The sequence below is a fragment of the Pinus tabuliformis genome, chromosome 9 (assembly GCF_031772625.1).
Source record: "Pinus tabuliformis cultivar Carrire ecotype Pingquan chromosome 9, CPIR1, whole genome shotgun sequence".
In the NCBI taxonomy this organism is placed as follows: Eukaryota; Viridiplantae; Streptophyta; class Pinopsida; order Pinales; family Pinaceae; genus Pinus; species Pinus tabuliformis.
The window spans coordinates 643079277-643092699 of NC_142307.1; the positions used below are offsets into that span (position 1 = coordinate 643079277).

Consider the following 13423-nt stretch of genomic DNA (forward strand, 5'->3'; position numbering starts at 1 on the left):
AAGCAAAGATCCTGAAAATAATAAAGCACATCATCTGCAAAGCAAGCAAGGAGTTTCACATTTGATTTGAACCAAAGGAAAAAAAAAAGGTACTTGGAAAGAAACAAGTACTCAAAAAGGCAGTAATTCCCTTTTTTTAAGTTTTCTCGTTATTATATATTTTAGCAATATTACTGTATTATCGTTAAAAACACAGTTTACATGCACAGTAAAGCACGAAATATTTACTGTTTAATAACATATTTGATACAAATATGCGATACAGACTTACAGATCTATATGCTTGTACAATTTTATCATGTTTTCTTTCACTAATAATGAAAAGGAATATGACAAAACCTAAAGCACCTTTTCTCGCTTCTCATATTGCTCCAGTGCCCTTGCATTGAAATAACAAACTTTCAGTTCATATATACATATATTTACAGATTTTCCCTCATAATATTTGCAATACCTGAAAAGGATGCTTGAAAATGAGATTCCACGTCTACAACATTGGAGGTGTGTATCCCATGCCACTGAGGTCAACATATTGAGTTGGAATCTCATGATTTCGACTCATTCTGATCATAGCCACAAAGGAAAATGCTACGAAAGCCATAAAAACCACCACTAACAGAACGGCACCTGCATGTCCAGTTGTCTTCCTATGAATGGAAGGTGAAGTAACCTGAACAATATGTGAATTTACCTGCGTTTTATTATCCACCGCCAAAAGAATCTCCTGAAGCCCACCCTATTAATAGAGAGCAAAAGTTGCACTTTAGTATCAATGTTAGTACGAAGAACTAATCAGCATTAAAAGTAATAATGCATTCAGAAAACAGCCCGGAAATCATCTACCTTTTTATTTTTAGATGTGGATACTCGTAGTAAAAATGATGGCGCAAACCCAAAAAAAAATTGTCACTAATGTACACATGTCTAAAGAATAAGAGCATATAAGCTCGAGTGCTCTATGTAGTGTAGAATCACCCAAATCAAACATGGAAACCCAGTGATTTCCTCTTGGCAAAAGGTTAAAGGATAAGTAAAGGACAAGACCAGAGAATTAAAAATAATATGCAATGATATGATTAGTGCATTCCAAGTTATCGTATGGTCAACCATACCAAAGAAAAAAAAATGCTTTCCAAGTTTGTGATTCATTGTTTTTAGATTTTCCGTCTCATCTAAGCAACACTTTCAGCTAAAACAAAGCAGTTTAAAATTGATCACAACATTAATACTAACCTAGATCGGTTGTACACAACAGCGACCTTTCATGTTTTTTTTTTATCTTTAGCCCAACTCAGAAAGAAATTTATGTGGTTCGTTCAAAATTTGGATGGTTATTGTGTCTAGGCTGGGGTTTGAGACCAATTGCAATCCGCTACACATGAACACTCTTTAGAAGGTCTTCAATTTTAGTGCTCAACTTGGGAGATTCATCTTGATGTGGAGTTTCATCTTGATGTATATTTACACCAACATATCACAAAATATGATTATGCACATCCACCCAATGTGCTAATATGGTACATTCAAGGGTCATCATTAGAACTCACAATTGTGCAATTCCATCTTCATGAATCTAAAATCAACTTGCGAGAGAGTTTTAGCCTTTAGGTGAGGCATTTAGATCACTATTTTTGTAATTATGGAAAATATGATGCTTGTTATTATACTAAAAGAACACCTTTCTCTATTGGTGACCATTAAAAGTTGAAACATTTTAGCAATTGTTAACATCACCAAACTGTTTAGCGAAATGCTTTGATCACAACAACAATGAATTGACGGAGATTGATGGCCACAAGACGGATCAGACCGACTTTGTGCAACAGTTGAGCAGCCAGAGGATTGAACGGCTCTAATACCAATGTAATGAACAAAGTTCGTTTGCGCTTTGATACCAATGTAACGAACAGAGTTCGGTTACGCTCCGATACCAATGTAACAAACAAAGTTTATACTTCACAATAATCTTCAAAACACTTGGAATACGAAGACATCCATTTTGGATAGAAAATATATATTGAATAGTGTATAAAATAATTGATATGAGATGATTGACGTTACAAATGAAGGCCCGCTTATATACCTAGGCAAGTGACCCTTCATGAACAGTCATGTCCCCTTAGACATGCCTCTTCAATACTAATTATTATTCAAGTAATTAATTATTATGATCCTTATTATTATTTATATTTATATTATTTTTATATATATTATATTCATAACACACTTTCCATGACAAAAAAATTGAGGCACCATCCAATTTGTCCTGGAAACTAAGGCTAGTTGAGGCCATCTCTGAGATCTATTGCACAAAGTCCTATATTTAAAAGTTATAATACCATGTAAATTTCCCAAGACCTAGAGGGGACTTTTGTCCTTATGATCTCATCTAAATAATAAATTGTCGGACTTACTTAATGCAAAAATTAATCTTAAACCATAGCATCAATCACATTAGAGCTGGAAAAGTAAATTGCAGAAACATAAAACACACAGATGTATTTCTCCTTCAAATCAACTTCTCATTGCTTTGACAAAGTTTACAAGGTAACCTCCATAGTGTACTAAAACCCGTCAACTGCATGCCTAAAAAAAATCACCCTAAAAAGGTGTACGGCCTGCCTAAGAGAGATGGCTTGTTGAAAAAACAGAAAACTATGATAAAATTGTTGTTCCATTGTACTACTAATATGTGGCCTGTTGTACAGATTTTGTATGACTATACAAATCTAATTTTGTACAACCTCTTCCTCCTTGATCTACTCTCTCTCCTGGTTATTGTAATTGTCAAACAAAAAGCATCTGAGCTCTCTATCTTGACCTAACCTTATACCTTCAGATAAAATCCTAATCTACCAAAACCCTAATTTCTCAATGAGATCTATAGTTCAGAATCCAAATTAATCCTAGTCTAAGTCATCAATGCATGAAATATATTTTATTGGGCTTAACAACTGAATATAAGACCCTTTTCCTAAAGTGAATTACAAAATAGAATTACTTTTAAAAATATCTCAAACTACTTCTAGCACACTCAAATTGAACCTCTTCAAAAAAATTGTCAAAGCTATATTTCTTAACAGATCACTCTACTATATGTATCTTCTGATATTTTCACCTCAGAAGTGTTCACCTCCCCTTAGACTGATCTACGGAATATGCCAACTTATTCCAAAATGATGTTTCTCTCATCTTTAGAAATATTCAATTTACTTATATACTGATAAAATTTATTATTGTACTCCATAACTGCCTATCATCCCCAAACTAATGGTCAAACTGAAGCAGTCAACAAATGTTTGGAGACATACCTAAGGTGCTTCACTTCAGAAAAGCAGCATCAATGGGGACAGTGGTTACCTTTAGCTGAATGGTGGTATAATACTATCATGAAGCCACCAAGATGACTCCATATGAAGCAGTGTATGGCCAACTCCCACCTTCACCTATTTCTTATATCCCTGGATGCTCTAAGGTGCAAGCAGTTGATCAACTCCTACAGAACTGTGCCACCATGCTAACTCATCTCAAAGATAATCCCCATCAAGCTTAGAATCGAATGAAGCAACAGGCAAACCAACATCATTCAGAACGCACATTTCAAGAAGGGGATCAGGTATTCCTACCTCTGCAACCATATAAGCAAACATCGCTCAAAGAAAAGGGCTGCCAAAAATTAGCTCCAAAATTCTACCGACCTTATCAAATACTTCAGCGCATTGGAGCAATAGCCTACAAGCTGGCCTTGCCACCAACTTCAAAAATCCATCCAGTGTTCCACGTTAACGACGCACTCCTAGAAAATAGGAGCCCACTTAACTTCCCTTAACTAATCCTTTCATGCGACAATAAGTGGCGCTCATGCATGAATCAATTTTGCATGTAAACTTCTTTAAATCAACTCAGTTAATCATTCTTCTTGCATAATCATTCCATCTAAGTTGGGCGCACAGTTGGGAATCAAGAGTCTCTTCATCAACCAATGCAGCAAGTTTTGCATGTCAAGTCTCTTCATTGCCTTTCATAATTTACTGCTATTCTTGCTATCCTTGTTGTCGATCCTTTGTTTTTCAGTTTGTATGTTGGTGTTTATGCTGAATCTTCATGTTGCAAGTGTTAATTTGTTGTCGCATGCAAAAACTCTTCACATTCTTGAAACCTTTCATCTTCCACCTTGAATGCAACAACAGCTATAAAGCCTTGCATATATTTCTTTTCCTCATCTTAGCATCAAATCTTGTTGTTCAAACTTGTTTCTGAGCTTCCAACAGGTAGAGCGCACTTCTTGAGCTCGAAGCTCGATCAACCTCGAAAATTGTGCCCTGTTTGATCAATTTTTCCTCTAGAGCGCACTTCACTACAAAGAACTGTGCCCTCTCTTGAGCGCATGAGTGCATCACAAAGACATGAAGCATCTTCCTCCAGCCCTTCAACATGCGATAGTGCGCCCTCCTTTGCCTTGAGCGCAAGGGCACATTGTGAAGGCCCAAAGACTTATCAACCACTTCCTTCGTCCCTTCAAAGTGTGACAGTGCACCCTCCTTGTCTCCTTGAGCACATGAGCGCATAGGGAAGACCCGAAGGCACAACATTCCATCCCTTCGACCCTTCGGGGTATCAGTGCACCAATGCGCCCTAGATGATTTTTTCCACCTGCTTGAGCGCATGAGCGCACTACAAAGCCCTAAATGACCCTATATGTCCCTTCGTGCTTTGAAAACAATGTTTTAAAACTCTGACTCTGACTCTGAATCGACCGAGGGTCGACTCCGAATCGGCCGAGGGTCGACTCCAACTCCAACTTCGACTCCGACTCGGTATCGACTCGGTCAGCTCGATTTCAATGACTTGGTCATTGTAAAAAATACATTAAATATTTATTTTTTTTATAAATACATCTATTAGCACGAGGTAATGAGTCTATCAAGGAACATACTGAAGCTCCATATGCAGAAGATTCTAGTCATATATTCACTCAAGAGAACAAGACTCTAGAACTTAAGAGGTAGTGTCATATGTGTATTTCCCATATCCTTTAACCAATGATAGAAGTAGATGGTTGAAAGCAGGTAATAAACAAGGGTGTAAATAACCTATGCTTATTTCATAGAAAGGATCAGGTATGAGTGAAAAACCCCATCATAAATAGGGCTAGGTATAATTAATCTTATCTGTGTTGGAGAAGGTTCTAGAGACCTGCCTGATTACTGGAACAAACGATAATATCTAGGTTGAATCTCATAGTAGACTGTATATCAAAAGATAAATTGTGTCTCAATCTTGAAAGAACAAAGGTTGTAGATGTAGTTCTCTTTAGGTATATGACTGTCTACCTCATTCCACAACTAGTGAGAACCAAATTTGATTCGTTTCATAACTTAAGAGTCAAAGTCTGGTTGAAGATTGAATTATGAACTAATAGCACATTAAGTTGGGACTTGGAGAAGTAATGAAATGCAAAAAGCAAAGACGACAACCTGAAGGACCTGCTGTCTTTACTACAATCATTGACATAAGTCATATAAATTCATAAATCTCAGAAATAAGACCATATTTAGGAAGATAATTCCTCTATTGATCAGAACATACATAATCTCGTTTGAGAACATACATAATACGGGCCGCAGTTTCCAACCCGGCCGAGTAGGCTCGGACTCGGCCGAGCCGGCCGGGTTAATACCAAGCCGGCCGAGTTGTTAGACAACCCGGCCAGCTCAGTATTAACCTGGCTGGCCGAACCATTTCATAGGTCGGGTTGCTCGGGGAGGCTCTAGCTCGGACCAACTCGGCCGAGTCGGTTCCGAGCCGGCCGTTTCTGAAAACACTGTTTGAAAGTGCGTCCTCCTAGTTTGCATGCTCATTTTCTCATGAATGCAAGTCATTTTGCGCAGTGGTTCATAGTTTTTCGTGTTCTATCATCTATGATGGCTCTTTGTCCCTGATTTACAAGTATCACTGCATAAGTAGGTTGTTTTAAGCTAATATTGTCACTATGAGTGTGTTGCCCCAAACAGGTGTTCGTGCTACAAGTATTACCACCCTGTCATCATTTATTGGAGCCATGCCGCCTCGCAAAGTGGCCTCCAAAGAACTTTCAAAAACAAGCGTTAATGAACTTGTAGAAGTTACAAAGCCAAACATTCCCATATATGCAAATACACAGTGCTTTATTGATAAGGATACAAAGGTCACATGGAGCAGGATATACAACACATTCGTGCAGGAAATGTTCGCTGAGGACTTAGAAGATTTTCCTGCATATATTAACATCAAGAAGTCCAGATGCACAGGATCGCATGCAAATTCCCAGTCATGCCTTGTGCAGAGGTGATTGAATGGATTATTACACATATGGATGATTCTCACCTTGTGCTACGCAGTGAGTGGTGGTCATCTCGCCACCTATTCTAGTGAAGATATGCAAACATATTATAAGATGCTCAAGCCCAATGAATATGCAAATGACAACTTCTACACAAGATGGGAAACCCTTGACACTAGTGACTTTCAAAAACAAGCGTTAATGAACTTGTAGAAGTTACAAAGCCAAACATTCCCATATATGCAAATACACAGTGCTTTATTGATAAGGATACAAAGGTCACATGGAGCAGGATATACAACACATTCGTGCAGGAAATGTTCGCTGAGGACTTAGAAGATTTTCCTGCATATATTAACATCAAGAAGTCCAAATGCACAGGATCGCATGCAAATTCCCAGTCATGCCTTGTGCAAAGGTGATTGAATGGATTATTACACATATGGATGATTCTCACCTGTGCTACGCAGTGAGTGGTGGTCATCTCGCCACCTATTCTAGTGAAGATATGCAAACATATTATAAGATGCTCAAGCCCAATGAATATGCAAATGACAACTTCTACACAAGATGGGAAACCCTTGACACTAGTGACATTATCAAATCATGGTGTTGAGAGCCTGCCAAGTTTCGCCATCACCCATCCACAATCTATCCGACAAAGATTCTCAGAGATGTATATCAGTACTTGATAGCCATGTATTGTCGGTTGTATGGGCGTAAGAACACTGAGGTGTTTGAAGAGAATTGGATATACACGCTCAATATAGTGGTGACCCGTGGTAGAACTTTCAATTGGGTAGATATCCTATCATTTGAGTTGCAACGTCAGGTGGGGCAAGCAAAAGCATCTTTACGGGCGAACCAGGCACCAAAATTATACATGTCTGCATTTCTCTTAGACGGAATCTGTGCATAGTATGCGTTCTCTTGAAGAATGTAACTAGGTTATGTTTTCATAATTGTATAATGTAATATATTTGTCAAAAGAAAATTTTATTATTAATAAAATGACTAACTAAAGCATAGGTTTCATGCTTGGGTCATCATTTTTAGGTTAAGGCCTCCATTGTAGGCTTCTAGGTTTTATATTGAGTCAATAGAGTCATTGTCATTTTTATAAGACCCTTATTGGGATTTTGTATCATGTAAAAAATTTATTTTTGAGTCAAATAGGTTATTTGACACCTCCACACCAAGTCAACGCTCAGGGCAATTTGACCCACAAAAAGGCTATATATAGAGAGGCAATTTGATCCATTTGAGACATTCACTAAACAAGTTCGATATACAAGCAAGAGAGGTAGAAAAAGTGTGAAGTCACTAGAGAAGGACGAAGTGTGCTGGGAAGGATCTAAATATAAGTTTTGGGCTATCTATCTCTCTCACGTGCGAAGTTAATAGGCATTTGTTGGGGCCAAAATTTTTAAATACACTGCAATTCGAAGTTCTGTTGAGGGCCTGAAATTCTGCTATTGGAAGGTCGAAGTTACTGCTGGGAAGTTGTCGCTTGGAGAAGAAGGAAGGGTTGACTTGGTGATTGGAGAAAGTGTGTGTCTAGGTCAAAAGAGTCTTGGATTGTCTCATCTTGTTCTTGAAACTATTGAAGGGAGAGTTTTGACTGGGTTTTCCCCTTATATGCGTTTTGCCTTGGTTGTGCCCCTACATATTTTGTCTCTTGTTCTTGTGATCTTCATACACATATAATTTAGTAATTGCTTGATGAAACATAATCTAACAAAGAAGTAAAAGAAGCCAACATAATTCATAAGTAATTATCAAGAAGCGGAATCAAAACCATAATTCCTACAAGTATTGATTTCTCAGCAAGTTATTGGAGCTAAGGACGAAGAAGGTTGGAGATCACTTTGTTGGCTTGGAAGAAAAGGTTACTCCGTCTATGACAAGTTACTTGAAGATGGGATTGAATATCATAAGAATTGCAGGCAGCTAGATTGGAAGGATTATTTACAACTTATATGAGAAAGTCAAAAGTGAAGGGTTCCTGGTTGCACTTACAGGTACTCTTGATGATGACAATGCATGGATCATTGACAGTGGAGCATCAAGACATATGACAAGAGAAAGTTGACAAGTTCATACTCTATCAAAGGAACAATCATCTCATGTAGTGGAGCTAGGAGACAACAACAGTTATGCAGTCAAGGGCCTTGGATCTACATCATTGAAGCTGGAAAATGGAGCAAAGCTACACCTCAACAATATACTCTATGTTCCAGGTTTGAAAAAGAATTTACTTTCAATTTATTGTTTAGAAGATAAATGAGATAGGGTTGCCTTTGTAGATGGTAAAGTCTTGGTTTGGTGAAAGGATTCAAGCAATGAAAAGGCAAAGGTTATTGGAGTTTGTGAAGGAAGACGGTATAGAGTTATAACACCATCTCCTCAAGCCCTAGTTCACATGGAAATCAATCTTGTCAAACTATGGCATAGAAGATATGGGCATATACATTACAAGATCATTCCCTCTCTCAATCAAATGGTAAATGGCATCACTAACATTGAGGAAGATCATGGAGTATGTAAGGGATGTGCTTCAGGAAAGAACACAAGGAAGCCTTTTACAAGCAGTTATACAAGGTCTAAGGAAATATTAGGCCTCATTCATTCTTATGTGTGTGGGCCTATATCCAACAAGTCTCTTGGAAGCCATCTTTATTATGTGACCTTCATTGATGATCACTCTAGAAAGACATGGCTCTACCTCCTCAAGAAAAAGGACAAAATATTTGAAAAGTTTAAGGAGTTTAGATTTGAAGTGGAGACCTTAACCAAAAGAAAGATAAAGACTTTAAGATCCGACAATGGTGGGGAATACACCTCAAAAGAACTTAATGCATATTGTAAAGAAGAAACTACTAAGAGGGAGCTCATTGTTCCCAACAATCACGAACAGAATGGATTTGTAGAAAGAAAAAATTGAACAATTGAAGAATGTATATGAACTATGATATTTGATCAAGATCTACCAAATTTTCTATGGGGAGAAGCAACTATGACAACAATATATATACAAAATAGAAGTCCTCATAGAATCCTTGAGAACGTGACACTTGAAGAAGGATTCACAGGAAGAAGCCATGTGTGGACCATCTCCGAATCTTTGGGTGTCCCGCATACATCCATGTTCCAAAGGACAAGCAAAAGAAATTAGATTCTATAAGCATTGAAGGGATCTTCTTTGGCTATAGTGTTTCTTCAAAGGCATATAGAATCTACATCAAGGAAGGATGACAATTGAAGTAAGCAAGGATGTTATATTCGATGAGAACCATGCCCACAAAAGATCCAAGGATATTCCAATCGATTCCGATGATGAAGATACACCACTATTTGAAGAAGAAGAGCATCATGATAAGTCAACTACAAACCAAGAAGAGGAAGAAGAAGGACCAAGTGAGCCAATTCAACCTTGTGATCATACTCGAAACAAGGAAGAGGCCAAATTGGTTAAAAGCTACTCTTGAAGATGTCGAAGGACATGGAGCTACCAGAGGACACAGAAAGCAAAAGACCAAAGAGATATTCAAGATATGCAACATATATGACAAAATTAATAGAAGTCGAACCAACTACATTTGAAGAAGTTGCTCATCAAGAAGAATGGAAGAAGGCAATGCAAGAAGAATATCAATCCATCATGAGTAATGGAGTCTGGGAAATCTTTCCTAGGCCAAGTGATAGTTGTCACCTCAAAATGGATTTACAAAATCAAACATGCTATTGATGGAAGTATAGACAAATACAAAGCTAGATTTGTTGCAAGGGGCTTCTCTCAAAAAGAAGGTATAGACTATGAAGAAACCTTTGCACCTACTACTAGATATACTACTATAAGATATTTGGTTTCGCTAGCTGCTACAATGGGATGGAATATTCATCAAATGGATGTAAAAACAACATTTCTGAATGGAACCATTGATGAAGAAGTATACATTGAACAACCGGAAGGCTTTGAAATAAATAGCAAGGACACACATGTTTGTAGACTTAAGAAAGCTCTATATGGCTTGAAGCAAGCTCCTAGGGCATGGTATGCAAGGATGGATGCATATCTCTTAAGAATTGGGTTCGTCAAAAGTTTTGCAAATCCAAATCTCTACATCAAGGTGGTGAACAATGAACCAGTCATTATACTACTATATGTGGATGATTTGTTTATTACAGGTGTGGAGCGCAGAATACAAGAATGCAAGAAGATGTTGGCAGCTGAATTCGAAATGAAAGATTTGGGACTTATGCACTATTACTTGGGTTTGGAAGTCTAGCAGAAACCTGGAGAAATATATCTAGGTCAAGGTAAATACATAATCGAGTAATTGCAGAGATTCGGTATGATGGATTCCAAGCCTATGACTACTCCCATGATCACTAATCTCAAGAAGTTGAGAAGCTCCGACTCTAGTCTCGTCGATCCTACTAGCTATCGTAAGTTGGTGGGTTCTCTAATGTACCTGGTAAATACAAGACCTGATATATGTTTTGTTGTAAATGTTCTTAGTCAATTTCAGTTGGAGCCTCATCATGACCATTGGATAGTTGTTAAGCATATTTTGAGATATCTATGGGGTACTATACATCACTGCCTAAATTATGATGGAAAGGAAGTTAAGTTGACAGGTTTTACAGATTCTGATCGGGGTGGCAGTGAAACTGATGGAAGGAGCACTACCGATGGATGTTTCAGTTTGGGATCCACAATGATTTCATGGATGAGTAGAAAACAAGATCTTGTTGCATTAAGTAGTGTTGAAGTCGAATATGTTGCTGCGTGGGAAGTAGGAAAGGAAGTTGTTTGGTTAAGAAAGTTGTTGTCAAATTTGTTTGGAAAGCCTCTAAATCCTACAATAATAAATTGTGATAATCAAAGCAGCATCAAGATGTCTAAAGACCCTGTGTTCCATGCAAGGACGAAGCATATCAACAACAAGTACCACTACATTAGAAGCTTGGTACAAGATGGGGTCGTAAAGCTACAATATATTCCAACAGATGAACAGGCAGTTGATGTGCTAACGAAGTCTCTTCCGAATAAGAAGTCCGATTATTTTAGAAGCATATTTGGATTGGTCGATATTACAGATTTAGTTGATAGTGAGAGATGAAGCATTTAACGACGGATGCTTTGGAGGACATTTGGTTGGCCTTTGTGTTGATGTCTAGATCCCGAAGAGGGAGGGTGGCGTTGGTCTTGGAGCTCTGACCTTGGATACGCACCTAGATCCCTGAGATGATGGTTAGCAAGTAAGCCTGATGGTACCTAGACTGATTGAAAGCTTGAGTCCATCTTAGTCCTACCCAGATAGATAACCCTGGTCAAGTATCTAATCCTTAGCATTGAGTGTGCTAGAACTCTTCGTAGTTCATGTCTTTTGAGATCTTCCATGTACTTGTATATATATGAATACCTCCCTAGTTAAGAGGGAGTGTTGACGAATGTAACTAGGTTTTGTCCTCATAATTGTATAATGTAATGTATTTGTCAAAAGAAAATTTTATTATTAACAAAATGACTTATTAAAGCATGGGCTGCATGCTTGGGTCATCATTTTTAGGTCAAAGCCTCCATTGTAGGCTTCTAGGTTTTATATTGAGTCAATAGAGTCATGATTATTTTTATAGACCCTTTTTGGACTTTTGTATCATGTAAAAAGAATTATTTTTTAGTCAAATAGGCCATTTGACACCTCCACACCAAGTCGGCCATGTCCCTATCAATTCAGCATACATTACGGCAATTCGTCCCACAAAAAGGAATTGAGACATTCACTAAACAACTTCAATATACAAGCAAGAGAGGCAGAAAAAGTGTGAAGTAGTTGGAGAAGGACGAAGTGTGCTGGGAAGGATCTAAATATAAAGTTTGGGCTATCTATCTCTCTCACGTGCGAAGTTACTAGGCATTTGATGGGGCCGAAATTATGAAATCTATTGCAGTTCAAAGTTCTGTTAGGGGGCCAAAATTATGTTATTGGAAGGTCGAATTTCTAGGTTGAAGTTACTATTAGGAAGTTGTCGCTTGGAGAAGAAGGAAGTGTTGATTTGGTGATTGGAGGAAGTCTGTGTCTAGGTCAAAAGGGTCTTGGATTGTCTCATCTTGTTCTTAAAACAATTGAAGGAATAGTTTTGACTGGGTTTTCCCCTTATAGGGCTTTTGCCCTAGTTGTGCGCTTACATCTTGTGTCTCTTGTTCTTGTGATCTTCATACACATATAATTTAATAATTGCTTGATGAAACATAATCTAATAAAGAAGTAAAATAAGCCAACATAATTCATAAGTAATATCAAGAAGACGAATAAAAACCCTAATTCCTACAAGTATTGATTTCCCAACACGTTCTTGGGAATGAACTGGAACTAGACCCCTGAGAAGTTCCTAGTTTACTTCCACTGCGGAGCGTTATTAGAAACAAACTTCAGAGGCATATATGACGACATATATGACAAATTGGTTGAACATTTATTTGCAGTTATCTTTCATATGATATTTGAGAGCGATCCTCCTTACATGACCAATCAGGTAAAGGAGTCACTTCAAGATATCACAAACTGGTTTGCAACTGCCAAGGGTACATACATCAGGTGCTTTGGTTGTCAGATATTCCCTCATCTTATGTCACGATATGTGACCAACAAGGTGGTCATGCAAGAAGTTGCAAATCAGTTGCACAAGGGATTGTCAGGAATTCTTCACAGAAGGAAGAAAGCCCCTTGGCCTATCTTTTCGTTGAGGATCGGACTGTATGAGTTAAATGTGAAAATTACTAGATCTAACAATCTCAAGAATCCTACTACAACCAATTGAATCTACTTCACCTAGATCGTAAATTACATTACAAACTTATTTCAGATTTCTTCTTTAAGCATTGAAGTAAATTATTAAAGCAGCCTACACCAAATTAAATATGATTTTGAAACATAGAAATTGAGCAAGAAAATACAAACACATAGGACACCGTTATTTTTGGACAAATGTCCTTGGAAAAATCCAACTTGGGAAAACCGGTGCAGCAGTGAGGGTTTTATTTTATTATGCAGTAGTGAAATCTGAGTACATCTATGGATGCCCAACTGGCAA

At 37.7% G+C, this 13423-nt stretch overlaps 1 protein-coding gene across 1 annotated transcript in view; it reads right to left on the minus strand.

Annotated features, from left to right (window-relative positions):
- Positions 1-442: 442 nt before the first annotated feature.
- Positions 443-13423, minus strand: part of LOC149150286 (uncharacterized) — a 91185-nt gene continuing 78204 nt past the window's right edge. Inside the window, exon 6 of the mRNA XM_089437956.1 lies at positions 443-736. Coding sequence (XP_089294082.1) covers positions 488-736 — 249 coding nt within the window. The 3' untranslated portion in view covers positions 443-487. The remainder of the gene's footprint in view (positions 737-13423) is intronic.